General features: G+C 40.5%; 1 protein-coding gene across 7 annotated transcripts in view; it reads right to left on the bottom strand.

Moving 5' to 3' along the window:
• Window positions 1-205: 205 nt before the first annotated feature.
• Window positions 206-15,708, bottom strand: part of TTC26 (tetratricopeptide repeat domain 26) — a 61,649-nt gene continuing 46,146 nt past the window's right edge. For 2 of the 7 annotated variants that reach the window (XM_019545206.1, XM_019545209.1), the window contains 2 exons: window positions 13,206-13,339; window positions 9,893-11,194 (listed from right to left, as the gene is read on the bottom strand). In XM_019545206.1, the coding sequence (XP_019400751.1) occupies window positions 11,083-11,194; window positions 13,206-13,339 (246 nt within the window). In that variant the 3' untranslated portion in view covers window positions 9,893-11,082. Of the gene's footprint in view, window positions 637-8,465; window positions 8,725-9,892; window positions 11,195-13,205; window positions 13,340-15,708 lie in introns of those variants that run through there. The other 5 variants (XM_019545212.1, XM_019545208.1, XM_019545205.1 and 2 more) reach the window with 5 other exon arrangements.

The raw sequence follows: 15,708 nt of genomic DNA, 5'->3' as shown, positions 1-15,708 counted from the left end.
CAAAAAGGTCAAGAGGGAAAAACCAACACAGCTACAACCAAAAGCTCAGCAAAAATGGATCAACAAGCTTTAAAAATGTACTCACCTTTTAACAGAGAAAAATGTGGCAAACTGTGGCTTTTCCGTTGCAGGCTGGCAGATCTCTAGCCTGCAAGAGGCTGCTTGAGGCTCCTCTCCCCCAGACATATCCATACCTTCCCCCCACCCTGGGACCTGGGGGGCATTGCATCAAGAGTGAGGGGCACTCAGTCAGGACTGGCCCTTGATATTTACAAACAGGTCCTGGTACAACAAAGGTTGAGAACCACTGCACTCATGACTTAGTTGAGCTGCTGCCTATTCCATTTTGCTGAAGTCAGAGGAAGGTAGTGTAGTACCGCACCAAGACAGCAGGTAGATAGAAGCAAATGTTATTGAGCAGTAAGTGTCTAGTTCTGCAACATGTAGGTACATTTCAGAAAACCTGCACAACTCTCCATAGGAAAAAAGGAAAGGGATTTTTTCCGAGTCTGAACTGTGCTGGAGCCATGAAACAAGCCTGCTAACTGATGTGCAGGTTGTGTGCTTCCAAGGAAGGAAATCAAGAAGTACATAGAAAAAATACAGAAAAGACTCTGTTGAGAAGTCTCCGGTAACCTAAAAAGAAGAGAAAAAATAGTTAAACCATAAACAGAGAGAAAGGAAGCAGAAATCAGTAAGTGGGCAAGCTGCTGGAGAAATCCTTACAGTACTGAAGAGCTCTTGCGTGGAACATGCTGATTATAACCACCCATCATGCAGCTAAAACTTCAGCTGAGCTGCCTCTAATGGGTGGCTCTCCATTGTGCCATGTGTTATGAGAATCTTATTTGCTCATTTTGCAGTTTAGAATCACCTAGTTATTTCACAGGGACAGGAAGAATGATGGAGTTTGGCTTGATGTGCTATTTTTTCTTAGTGTCATGATTTCCTTAAGGATATTTGTTTACATGGGATACCTGTCTCTGACAGAAAAAACTGTCCCATTGGGGCAGCACATCTGGAGATAGTCTAAAATAGCCATTGTGATTTATGTTTTATTATGCATAGTGAGGCTTGTTTGCTGCTTTCTTTCTTCCATTAGTAACTTGGGGAGGAACTATATATATGAATCACAGTTTTGTTTTAAGCAACCACACCTATTTGTAGCATGAATAGGAAGGATTATCCTTGCTTATAAAGAATCTCTCTCAGCAAAAGCTTGAACTGAGAACTTCTGACTGCAGAGGCAGTAGTGTGGTCTGATGAGCTAAACAAGGCCTGCATGCTACACTGGTGTAGAAAAAATACATTTGTGCTATGAGAAACAGTCTTTAGGCAGACATGGACCAGGCAAAATCCTGCTGTGCTTTTAAAACAAAAAAGGAACTGTTCCCATTCCGGGCAGAGGAGGTTTACTCATTAATCAGCTTGCAGTTTTCTCTTTCACTGGCACCCAGTACTTAAGTCCCAAAAGTGACTAGACACAAATTTGCTTGTATACAATTACTCGTACAGGTAACAAGTTAAAAGCTGTCAACAGGAATCCTGTTGAACAATGTTCATTCTGATTAAGGACTGGTTTATTTAAATATATGTAAATTGCCTATATGAGACCCAAAGTTTTGTAAATACACAACAGCTTTCTAGGACGGGTTGGCCGCCCAAGCCACTTGATCCAGCCCTTGCAAGTGGGGCTTCCCCTGGCACCATCTGTGGTTCCTCTGCCCATGGTAACTGGGTCCTGGTATCTGCCTGTCTACTACCTCTGACCCAAACTGGGTTGCTGAGCACTGTTTGAGAAAACACACTGAGTTGGGAACTAGTATTTAACTGCTGTGTCTTACCTACTTCTCTAACAACTTCTTCTTTTTAGGAAAAAATGAGTCAACTATTCTACACCTCACTTACCAACCTATTGAACAATGCTTCCAATGCCTTTTTGTCCCCTCAGGGCTTTGTAAGATGCTTTGAATTACTTAGATGAAGAACTATTATCACAGACTGCAGAGAAAGATTACAGAAACAGTTGCTCATATCTTAATTTTCATGCATGCTTAAAGACAGAACAGAAAGGAGAATATTATGCATCAGAATTTTCATGCCTTCATAATCTTATTTCCAAACCAAATTTCCTTCAAGACTGCAAAGCACATATTCATCATTTGGAACAATCTACATGCCAAACCTGAAGTTTCAAAACAAAGCTCCTTTGATTTGCCAGATTATTAAAATAGCAGCTGAAAAAATTACTTTAGTTGTGAAAAATGGTTTCCCACACAAATAATTGACATAGACAAGTAGAATGTAACTGAACTCCTCCCTACTACCCAGCCCCCAATAGGTATTTTTAAGAACCTTCAGAGGAACTCTTAGATCTAGTTTGCAATGATCAATGAACCTAAGCCTTAATATGGCTACTCAGATGTCAGAAAACCAAGTTGTAAATTGTAAAATTGCTGTTTCAAAAATGTGTCACTTTTCTGTATTGTCTATTTCCTTTCCCATCATGATTACAACTCCTCAAAGCATGTGCATTAGGTAAACAAAGCTCTCTTACTTGCAAAAAAGTAAATACTTTATGCATAGCTAAGTTAAACAAGGAGAATGGAGGGTAACTACAATTGCTACTACTACTTGAAAGGTGTAAGCACCAAGAACCAGATTATGAATCCGTTAACTCAACACTCCTAAACAATTACATGAGTAGACAGATTTAAGTCAATAGGACTATTCCCAAATAATTACTTACCATTTTAAGGGGTTCACACTGGCATGATGAAAGGAATGATTCAAGACAAGCTTATTTGCAGACTTTTATGTGAAGATCACAACATACTTTTGAAACAAATACCACTTCAGTGCAATACTCCTGTGAAGTTGGACAAGCCAGCTAGAGCAATTGGATTAGAGGGACCAAGGGAAATGGGGATGAAACAGAAAATGTAGAAAAGAGAAAATGGTTGTGGGCATAAAGGAGAAAGAATACAGGAAATATGGTGCGCTCATTAAAACAAATGCAATATTGATGCATCACAGAATATATCCAAAAATGCATGGATACCATAAGTAGGAAAACTTGTACATACATGCCTTCAAGATTAATCAGTGCATGATTTAATAGAGCTTTTCTATCTTTACTTTACATGACTATGATAACCAGCCTTATTCTCTATTTATTCAGCAATGACTCAAGTTTAGCATTTATGACTAGGGAATGAATCAGATAAAAGTGATGTATTAGAAAGAGATATTTTACAGGCAGATGCCATGATAATAAGCAGTGCTATGAATGAAACACAAAATTTAAGACTGGGTTTGACAATTTTGGTAACAAAGTTTTCCTGAAGTTTGCTTTAGTGTGGTGGTAGTTCAAGAAATAATTTTAACGCTATCTACTTACTTTACATTGTGTGCATAAAAGCAAAGATACCTTTCAGATTTACATAACAGCTATAGTTCTTTTCTGCATGGAAGAAGATGTGTTTGCAACAGTCGCTTTATACTGGGCATATCTGTTCCACAGAATACTGACCATACTGAGGATTCTGACAATATAATGTAATTCCTGGATGGATACATGGAAGTGCAGTTCTGAGACCACATCAGATCTTTTCTCCTATTTTCAGGTATGTTTGATTGGCACACAAAACACCATATTCCAAATTCAAGACAACTTCAAATTTAAGATGATTTGCCCTCCCCCCTGCCCCACAATTAGATTCTATACATGGAAAAATTATAAATGTTATAGTTTTCCATGTATAGAATCTAAATTATTGGATGGTCACCTTCACATTTGTTCCTCCCTCTCCACCCCCTCCCACTGTTACAGTGGGAAAGCAGTGGCAGGGAGTTGGGGGGCAGGGAGAAGGGGGCAAGCAGCCTGCCCTGTCTCCCCCCCCTGCCCCGGGCCATTGAATGGGGAGAAAAAAGTTTTGAATTAAATGTAGTAAATTGTTACCCATGAACTCTTGCATATATTTTCTGAATATTTTCAGCCAAAATAGCTCAAGACCTGGATTTCCTATGGGAAGAAAATCACTATACAGGTATGTCAAGATATTTTTACAGCACTGCTGGTCTTGGAGAAAATGTCAATATATTAAGAAGCCACTAAGCCCAGCAGTATACAAAACAGGAATCATGAGTATGTGTGGAATACACTGGATCTTTCCTTAACCTACAACGCTTAGTGAATACAGAACGATTTCTATGAAAAGGTTATGAAAGGTTAATGCAGATTATGACTTTAAATGATTTACAGAAATTTAGCAATTGTCTCACTGAGCACAAATGTTAGACACCTAACTGACTTGTATGTCCTGCATGGCATACTTGGATTTAAAATAAAAGCCTAAGATTTCTGCACAATTGAGAAGTTTCTAACTCTTCTGGTTTTGAGTATGACTTTCCAAATATAACCAATATAGTAATGTATTCCTGAGTTTGAAGACAGCCTGAAACAATGGCTAAGAAGTATAAATTCCAGTAGTCTCATTGGGGTGATACAGAATGCAGTTGCTGAAGAATTAAAAGGCTAAGACTTGTAAACCAGGTCTGATTTAATTCATATACGAGACAAGTTTAATTGAAAACTAGGGGCTTAGATGCTGTTTAAAAGTGCTTGACTTAGAAAAACAGTCGTTTAAAAATAGCACTATGCAGAAATAATAAAACACTGTTAATAAGATTTGGCTAACATCATTTTTTAATTGTATTAGTCACTGGGGACTCATCACCCTCATCCTCATTTAAAAGTGTATAGTGGGGTTCCATTCACTTTGGTAGTAAATCCAGACCTGATTTGACATTTTCCATCAATGATGTGGAAGAAAATATAGACATCACTGGTAATAAAATTTGTAGAAGACACAGATTCAATACAGTAGGAAATTAGGGTGATCAAGATACAGCCCACTGACTGTATCTGACCCACAAGTCTACCCATGGGTCCAGATTTTGGTGGTGAGATAAGGGGAACAGCATGAATTGCCAGAGCTCCCAGAGCAAGGAATACAAGCTGTACTTAAGGAACTGTTCAAGAATACAATTATTTTGAAAAGGATCTACATATAGGGAATATGTAATTCCCAGCAACGTATAGCATGATGCTGTGGTCAAAGGGGATAATGCAGTCTTTGGATGAATGATAAGGGAAAAAGTGAGTATTACCGATGGGGTAATTTTACCTCTGTATAACAGCTTTAGAGAGCTTGGATTAGTACACCCAGTTCTGGTATCCACCTGTTAGAAAGGATGTTGAAAAATTAGGGAAGATGCAGAAAGAACCACACAAAATATTCAAGGGCTGGAAAAGCACCTTGTAGAGAGATTTAAAAAACTTAAATCTGTTTAATTCAGAGATGACTTGCTTATACTAAATAAAGTACATTCACAAGGGGGGGAAAAGTTCTTTGGGGCTATAACGTTGAAGGAAAAGGCAGAGCAAAAGCTAATGACTGAAAGCTGAAGCCAGACAAATGCAAATTGGAACCAGATACCTATTTATTAGTGAGGATAACTAGCCACTGATACAAATTACCAAGAACAGAAGTGGATTCTCCATCATTTGTCTTCAGATCAACACTGAAAGCCTTCCTTGAAGATATGCTTTATCTAATGCAAAGTAGTTTACCCCTCAGTGGCAGGTTTAGCTTTTGTCTGACACGGAGCAAGAGCATGTACCAGGCAAGTACCCCAGAGTAGCTGACACAGCAAATCCATGCCTCCAATTGCCTTGCAGTAACTAGTTTGTATAAAAGTGCCTTGTGATTCTGAATAGCTAGCTAAACCTATAGTTATTAATTGGAGGTTGTGTACTGTGTTGACCTTTGGGAAGACTTCTCATCTACATGAGTGGGAGACACATTTTCCCCCTGAGCTTCAGTGGAAGTCTACATTTCATTCTACCTTAAACAAAATGAAAACTTCCCTATTCTGGGGACTGTGACATGCTTTTCTTTGACCAGAGGGGTAGTCAGCCATGTTAATCTAAAATCAGGCAAACTGCAGGGTAGATATCCACCTTATAGACTAACTGAAACTTCATAGTGCCTCCCTGCCATCTATATTGGCCAGATGAGGTGATCCTTATGTGAAATAATGGGCTGCACTGATCTGACATTAAGTCCAAACACACACACAGTCCTGTGGCAGAACACTATCCTTCTTGCACATTCCACGGCTGACTTCAGAGTAGCTTTTCTTATACTGTACAGTGAAACTTTAAAGCAGATTTGAACACACAATTGCAGAGCAAGAAATCATCCATGGACTGGATTGTGTTAAGTAGAGGGACTATGGACTCTTACCACACTTCTTGGATTAGGTTTTGTCACCCCTTTGTTTGTATGGGTTTTACTGCTTCTTTGCTAAACTTAGCACTGCTCTCCCCCACCTTTTCCCCATTCTCTCTCCCCTTCTTCCCTCCCCTGTCTTTTCTATTCAAATCACCCTCCCAATTTGATAGCCTGCTCTGCCCATCTTTTCCTAGCATCTGATAAAGTGAGCTCTGGCTCATGAAACCTTGTGCATCTATAATTTAGTTAGTCTATGAGGTTCATCTCTACCTCTTTCCCTGGTAGGTTCCCTGATGCCAATTGTTACTGCCTTTGCAGTTCACAGTGGGCGCACCTACATGTGCATTAATGCACCTTTTCTAATGCACATTAGATTTAGTGCTTCCAGTGTGAGGCATTAAATTACTGCGCATTAGGCTGTGCTAACGCACAGTAGTACATTTGCATCCTTTTTTTTTTAGTGATGCTTAAAAAACAGCAGTAGACTATTTTACCGCACATTAATGTAATGTGTTTTTTTTACGTGATGCTTTAATGTACAGTAAAATAGTCTACTGCATATTAAAGTGCATGTGTAGACGTGTTCAATGAGTCAGGGAATAGTGCTGCGTTTCTGGAGTGGTTTAGATTCTGGCCAAGCTGAATACTTTCCTTGGAACCTTCTTGTAGCCTTTGAAGGCAATGCCCTCTCTTTCTTTATCTTCGTTTCTCCTTAGCTCTTTCCTTCCTGAAAACATGGTGGCTTCTCTCTTTTGGATACATTTATCAATCTGTTTTCTGGACTGCCAGAGTAGCTGAGTGGGTCTAGGCAGAAAGGTTTTGTTTTGTTAATTTAACCCAGATAAACAGTTGTAGAAATTCTTGAAAAGGATTCAACCTCAACTTCCCTTTAATTAGGAACTAAGCTCCTGTTCTACATATTTGCTTCTCTAATAAGTTCTCAAGCTAAACCAGGGAAGATATTTGTAATATTTAGAATTGAAAAGATAAAACAAAAACAATATGAATTTCCAAAATAATCCTTTCAAGCTCTGGTGCTGGTTGAGGATGAAAGTTCTAGGTGCTACAGTAATGCAAATTACGAACACAAATACATTATATAAAGCAAAGGTGTACAACCCTCCCCAAATTCGTCTTGTCTTTAATTTTGGAGGTCTAATCTATACTAGAGAAATGAACTATATTAGAAGCGATGTTAAGTAACACTAATAACATACTAAAAACTACTTAGTATGGCTGTGTGATGCTTTAGTCCCTGATTTGATTCGGCCCGATTCAGTGGCTGAATCTCTGAATACGAATCGAATCAGAGGACCTTCAATTTCTCAAAATTGAATTGGAACCCTCTGAGTTGATTTGGAGAGATTCGGAAAGAATCAGCGATTTGGACATAGACACAGCTTTAAATATTTTTACAACATACCTCTAGGTAGCAGGCGGCTCATGAACACTGTGATGCTGGGGCACATGGAATGTCCCACAGAAGCACGGGAGTGTCCCCCGTGCACCTGGCAGCAGACCCGAAAGTGGACCAGAAGCAGTTCTGGTCCACTTCTGCATCTGCTGGGGAGCACACAGGGGGGGCCCCCATGTTTCCCCAGCTAGGTGACTGGTGCCTCCTGGGTCTGGGGGGGCACCCAGGGTCCCCCTGCAGCTGATTGCTGAGCTGGGGGGCATCGGGGGGGCCCCCTGTGCACTCCCTGGTGGACCTGGAAGTGAACCATAAGTACTTGCTGTCCACTTCCAGGTTCACTGTCTAGCACATGGAGGGCCCTCGCACTCCTGTGGGACATTCCATGCGCCCCAGCATTGCAGCATTCACAGGCCGCACTGGTACCTCGAAGTATGTAGAAAATACTTTTAAAGCTGTGTCTATGTCCAAATCGCTGATTCTCCAAATCAGCATTGAATCTTCAGATTCGGGTTCAGCCAAATCGAAACAGGAACAGTGATCCAAATCAACAAACTGAATCATTGTCCCCGATTCAGGCCGAATCCAAATCCAAATCGAACAGGGCCTGCTTTGCACAACCCTACTACTTAGCAACTGCTGTAAACAAAAGCAGGCATCAAAACAGTTTAGCTGGTCATGCATAAACTCTAGATGGTTAGTTACAAGCAGCTAAGATATTATTAAAACATGACATTTAGGAATGACTTAGGGTTACCAAAACATAATATTTAAAATTAGCCTATGGCATTGTATATGTGCTTTTAGAGATGTAAGACTTTTTGCAAAAGAGTTACTTTTAACATGTAAAGCGATTTGCAATGGATCTGGAGGCTTTTCATCTTTCTGTCTGATTATACTTCAGTGAACGAAATAGTTGCATTTAATATCTGTCACAGTCACCATATTGATTTTTCTGCAGCTTGAAACCAAGGCTCACAGCATCCATTCCAGTCTGTTTCCAAATTAATTAATCTGGGAAGGAAAACAAAAATACCTTACAAATGGAAAGCATTTTGCAGCTGCTTTCAACTAAAGCATTTTAGTGTTCTTTAAACAAGGGTCAGTTAGAAAGTAATGTCCTATATTTTTCTCAGCCAAATATTATTGAAAAAAATATTAAACGTCTATGAAAAAAATTGTATGAAAATCACTGAACACACAGCTTTTGTGCATCATAATCTCCCTCTCCATCAATGGCCTTTTCCCACCAGTGAACAAGGGCACATATCAATTGTAAAAGTTCTTGTTGCATAGTCTCCATGGTTTGGCTATCATCCCATAAATATCACTTTTACAATTTGTCCTTCAAAGGCACCCAAAGATGGTAATTGGAGGGTGTCATGTCTAGGCTGTATAGAGGATGGGGCAGCAGTGTATCCAACCGATGAGATTGCCTCTGGGGTGCAGGCAAGCATTGACATGCAGAAACAGTACCTGAGACAGGTCTCTGTCATACAATGTTTCAGTTTCAAGTGGAGGTTCAAACATTTGGACAAAAAAATTCTCACGGACCGATTGTGCCTCACTTAGAACAGAAAAATTAGGAGGCATTACTTTCTGACTGAGTATCATACATCACAGCAGCCTTGTTTCTGTACTGACGTCATTTGCAGGATTTAAGAACTTATTTCTTGTTACTAGTATGAGGGATCTAAATTTCTGGATTTTTCCACATAGAAGCAAGCAGCCTACAATGTACCAAGCCATTGACAGCTACGTGACTGATGGTACACATGGAAGTTCTTGTCAGAACAGTCAGACATGCTGCAGTAAGATAATAAAAGGTAACTTAAAAGTTGTGGACTCCAGCATTGAGAAATGTGGTAATCTTCTACCACGAATTAGAAGTCTTTCTTCTTATAGCCTGAGGAGAATTCAGCATCTCTGCTGGGGTATGATAACAGAACCAAAACCACTTCCAAGTGGAAAGATTACTTGAGCCATCTTTATTTCAGTATCTAACAGCAAATGCCATTGAACAGTTCATAGATGAGGTTCCTTTAACTCAGTTCATCTTTGACTGATTAATGAATCAGCATTTTCATGACCAATCGCAAACCTATCATCCTCCACAATTAAATGAATTTGCGTCCAACTGCCTGGTCATGATGAGGTAAACACAACCAAACAAGAAGCCAAATTATAAATCCAAGTATAAACTTTAATCAAAGTATTAGCAGAGAGTACAATTTACAATAAAGTATTTTTTCACAAGGTACAAAAAATACATAATAAATAAAACAACTGTCCTTTACAAATATGGTACAGGTGTTGCTTACTATAATGCACTTCTCTGTCACAACCCCTTGCTCTCCTCCAGGATTAAATTATATATTCTGTGAAGGGTTCTCCTTCAGGAACAGGAGAGTATTTGCAGAGCAAACTGTCAGCCAAAATCATGATACAGTGACGATGAGGGTAGTGACTGATGAAAGGATAGTGTAAACATATACGTACCTTCATTTACATGAGTAGTGAAGATACCAATATGTAAGTGCATGGAGGATCAGGGTTAAACCAAGACTGAACAGCTCAGTTAAACATAACCGCATGCTCCTGAAGCGGCCCAAACTTTGTGACTGTTTTTAAAATAAGAAGCGATATTGGGGTCCTGCACTTCTGGCTGATTGAGTCTCACGTTCAGAAATATTCTGACTACAGCAGGTAAGGGAAAACCAATTTTTTAGACAGAAATGGAAGATGAATAAGTTATTAATTACCAGAATCTATATAGAAATGCATGTGGTTCAGTAAATTGTGTTGCGTTTTGTTCAAACCAAAAAAAAAATAAAAAAAATCAGCTGTCAATGGGAAGCCGATCACTGATACAATACCACAATCCTTCTTCCTTTTGCCGTGTCTTCTCCTGAAGCACATTTGCTCAGTCATTTTATAAATGATTCTTCTCTGAAGAGCAAAGACCTATTTTAAAATACAAAACACTGGACTAATTGCCACAATGCATCTGTTGAAGCTGATGCAAGGGAGTCTGGGTTACATCCAAGGAGTAGTTTGAGAAGTAAAAGCTGGAACAACAGTATAAAACAAAATCTGACAGGCCCTGAACTAGAAACAGGTATTGATACAGACAGAAAATGTACCGTTGGGATTGTGGTAGAAAGGAAACAGACTTCAAACCTTTTCCTTCCAAAAATCAATCTTCAATATTAAATTATTCATGGAACTTTTTGCAATCTTACTTCTGTACTCTACTTACTCAATCCTACAGTTAGGTCATTGTGTTTAACATTGTAAATGATAGGCCAGGATCCACACTTTCCAGCCATAGACAAAAAAATGATAACTGACTTGGTATTTGGTAGTGCTGGTTTAGACAGGGACTCTGTTGTCCTTGGCCCACTTCTTCATGATGCGGATGATGTACTCTACCTGGGGGTTACCAGTGCTCCTTAGGAGATGCAGTACTTTGCGTAGGGTTTCTCTGGGTAAATGAAGGGCAAAGATGTAAAAGAGAGTGAGGGTCACTTTACTAAATAACAACTGACATTTCTAAAGAGTGTGCCCATGAACTCAACTTCATCACCACTCTGGACACAAAAAATCATGGACTGAACAGAGACGTGAATTATCTTCCTCACTACAGTCTGCTTAAACTCCAACCATACTGGGTACCCATACCATAACCCACAAGAAATTTCTTTTCCTTCCCCTGCCATGTGGACAGTATGATTGCCCTCATAGCAGTTCAACTAACACATCCACTTGCACAGACTAGCAACAGATTTCCCCAGCATACACAGGAGAGTCACCCCCTTCTGCACTCCACTTAGCTTGAAAAAGGATACTGTGTTATCTGAAAGCTTACCAGAAACATCAACCCACCTCCAAGCTGGTCTAATAAAAGATATCAACTCAAACCAAAAGACTGTCTGTCATACAGCCCCAGACCAATACAGCTGACCCCAAAAGAAAACTACCTGGCATTTCTATGCTTGTTAATATCCTGAAGGACACAAAAACACAAGACTCTAGAAATAAAGGTCCCTTTCCCTACTACTGAAGAGGAGGAACAGCTGATAAAAAACACACAGTAAAGCTAGACAGTGGTTCAGGCCTAGAAAGAATAATGTGTTTAGTTATAATGAGGGGAAATTTTAAGTGATCAACATGTAATTATTCAGGCTAGAGCCTGGTCAGAATATAAAAATTAAAAATAACAACTGCTACAGAAAAAAGCCACAAAACTCAGCAAGTAGTTACAACCTCAGTTTTTCATGCCATGTGAAAAGACAGCATATAAAGAACAGCAACATGTACATTTAATGCAGGAGCACTGCCTCAGGGCTTAAAAGGTAATTATACCAAGTGTCTGACCATGTGAAGAATGGCACGTTTATTATTACTCAGAAAGAAAAGGACTGCTTGCAGAAGCATCACTCTCTCATGCACCCCTATCTTCTTTAGGGTATGGATAGTCATAGCATTTGAAATGTTTCAAAAAGCTACCATATAGATGAGCACATGAGATAAATTGCTCCCAAGCATGATAAAACAGTACCCAAAGGGAGCTGGTACAATTTTTTATTGTTTTATGCCACTGTACATCTCTACAGGTTGTGGATCCTTCATGCAGTGATTGCCCTCACACCTTCTCCCAGCACCCCGGCTGCTACTGCCCCCCTCCCTCAGCCACCCCTCTCCCTCGATCTCCCTGCATTCCTTGCACACATGGGCTTATGGGACTTGAGGTGCTCCTTGGGGTTGCCACCACTTGAGGCACTGTTGTTCCCTGTAACCTGAAGCCAGGAGTCCTAGTACCTGGGACACCCCAAGTGCCAGAGGCCAGGTGCTCTGAGTTCTAGAAACCCCAGCCTTGCAGTGCAGGAAGCAATGGTGCCCTAACCAAGAGTCTGCTTGGCTCCTGTAGGAGGGAGAAAGAGTGGAAGCAGAGACACAGGTGCCGTATGCACCTCGTAACACCCCAATGTCTGGAGAGCCTGCTGTAGCATGCAGCTATAGCAATTCCAAAGTGTTCTGGTCAGAAAGTGAAGTAAGGGCTCCCTGTGTGTTCCACAGCAGAAGCACTATGTTTTGAAACGTTTTTAAACCCACATTTCAAATAGCCTGCCTATTTTAGACTGCTCCTGTTGACTACTGACAAATCTTAGCCTTGTCTAGCTAGAGATATCCAATAAATATATTTGCAGTCTGAGGCGGCTTGCATCGGGGGGGATCTACTTAACTTAAAGATAAGTCAGTAGGTCATCCTTCACATCTCCTGTACCCATTAGATTAGAAGAAAGACAACAGAAATGCCATTTGAGTACATAACCACTGGGGGCAGCACTTGTCTCTTTTAAAAAGTAAACGAGTTGGAGAAGGTAGGGTTATCCATTCCTTTTCATAAAAGCAGCTCTTAATGCAATTCTGGCTTACTGCTAGTTAGACAAGGAAGACTAGGTGAGAATTTCATACAAAATAAGAGTACTTACTTGGGTTCTCGGCCAGCTAAGATCATCTGGAAGATGCCCACGCAGGCACCTCTCTTGCCTTCCCAGTATTCAGGGTTAGGGTCCTGTCTCTCCAAAACATCAAAGGCCTGGGCTGAATAATAAAACTGGCCCATCTGTGTAGCAAAAGAAAGCACCACATATCTCAGACACACGTGACTGTCTAAACAGAAAGATATCCAAAATTCTGATGCTATTTTTCTGGAGTTACAGTTATGCAAACAGCATACTTTTTCCTGCTCTTCCAAACTGCTCAGAACTGCAAGAGGCACATTTCAGTTTCAAGTAGATTGTATAGAGATTCGGAAAATAAGTATTATCTTAATCAGGACTTTGAATTATTATTAGTATTTTGCCTACCCCTGCTGTAGGTTGAATATTCTGTATCGGGGTATCTTGAACTTAAGGAGAAACCCTTTCCCCTGGTGCTTAACCAGTCAGCATCCAGTCCATCAAGTGAAGTGTTTGGGGGTCCAGGCTTTTGACATAAAAGTTCTAGTTGGCCTGGGCTTGATCAGTGCTTATGTGGACATTTTCAACACAACCCTGTCAGCCAAAACTGCTTCAGGTGGTAGAGAGCTATGAAGATGAATATGACCCAGTTTCATCTGGCTTTGGCAATCACCCAGAAGATTAGAGAAATTGGTGAGATGTTCAAAAGGCCTTGATTCTACCACAGAAGACAGACATCTGGTAATGATTCTCAACTCAAACAGCCTCTGAAATAAAGGTCTGAAAATCTGACCTTGTTCTTGACAAAACGGGTCTAGCAGAAATGTCCCCCAATCACAGATTACCAGAATGGTGGTTTGTAGCACTAAAGCCCCAGTGTTGCATGTACAAATATAAAACAAACAGACAGTTCCTGCCTGGAATAGTCAAGGCAAGTCTAGACTGTAGCAGCCAGTTATGATCTCTCTGTGTTCAATAATAACCAAAGTAAGAGTTATTGGAAGTTAAGATCTCACTCTGGTGGAATTAATATACATTTGTTCAGTCTCCTCAGAGCTAAGATAGGATAAAATCCCCTATATTCTCTTGGGCATAAAGAAATATCAGGAATAGAATATTTTCCCTCCATATTGTCATGCCACACTTCTATGCTTTCTTTAAGTTAATAACAACAACAACAACAACAACAACAACAATTATAAGTGAGGCCACTTCTTTCTTTAATAGGCTTTAGGAAGATAGCACCCTGAAGAAGGGTAGGGGAAGGGACAAAGAATGAAAGTGACTGGGACAGCTGCAGGCAACAATGTCTAGTATCTATTTCTCAGCTGTAACTTCTGTCTATGCCCAAAGGAAGGGTATGAGGTGACTTTTCAAGTTCAGTTTTTGGTTGGACTTGTCATGGTTCTTGACACTTGCCGCGCTTCTAGGAGGAACCCTGGTACTGACAGAAAAGGAAGATGACTGACACCTTTGGTATAAGGAAGCTTTCTGGATGAGCATTCTGGTTGATGAAAACATTCTTAGCCTTTGTTGAGACAGCTACCTAAAGGAGCTTGTGGAAGGATGGTATAGTATGGATACCAACAGACCTAGTTGTCCTCAGATCCTTGAGGGAATAGAGTACTTCTTCCATCTGGTTGCATTGTTTCTCTGAAAAGGAAATCCTGTGTTGTCACCTAAACTTCTTTCAGAATCTCAGAATTGCTCTACATATAAAAAAGATGTATGTGTACATTTAGGAAACCTACACTTAAAATTCCTCAGTTGTTTAAAACCTGGCAGATATACACAATGGCAAATTTCAGCCTTAAAATGAGCTGTACATTATGACTAGGAGTATTGGGTCCAGTTTTGGGCACCATTCTTCAAGAAGGACGTGGATAGAGTTGAGAGGGTCCAGAGGAGCCCACTCGTATGGTCAGGGGCTGGCAGGCAAGGCCCTATGAGGAGAGACTGAGGGACTTGGACCTCTTCAGCCTCCACAAGAGAAGGTTGAGAGGGTATCTTGTGACTGTCTACAAATTCATTATGGGAATGCAGCAAGGGATTGGAGATGCTCTTTTCACCAGGGTGCCTCTTGGGGTAACAAGGAACAATGGTCACAAACTGACAGAGAGCAAATTTAGGCTGAATATCAGGAAAAAGTTCTTTGCAGTAAGGGTGGCCAAAATTTGGACTGGGCTCCCAAGGGAGGTGGTGCTGTCTCCCACCTTGAGGGTCTTTAAGAGAAGGCTGTATAGGCACCTGGCTGGGGGCATCTGGCCTGCGCTCTTTTTTACCCAATCAGGGGGCTGGACTCAATGGGCAGGGGGCTGGACTCAATGATCCTCTGGGGTCCCTTCCAACCCAAATGTCTATGAAATCTATTAAATATGCCAGAATTATTAACCTGGGACAATTCTCCAAGGTTTGTTAACTTAGTAAAGAAACTTATCCAGAGCCAGGTATACAGACATTTGAATGCTGAGGCCCTGAAGAGTGCAGAACTTGCAGTGATGATGACACTGTAGAACTAGGGGGAAAGTGGGGC

The sequence above is a fragment of the Crocodylus porosus genome, unplaced genomic scaffold (genome assembly GCF_001723895.1).
Source record: "Crocodylus porosus isolate Cpor-Errol unplaced genomic scaffold, CroPor_comp1, whole genome shotgun sequence".
NCBI classification, from domain to species: domain Eukaryota; kingdom Metazoa; phylum Chordata; order Crocodylia; family Crocodylidae; genus Crocodylus; species Crocodylus porosus.
Note: the sequence above shows the minus strand (reverse complement) of the source record. Positions and strands in the feature narration are given on the sequence as shown.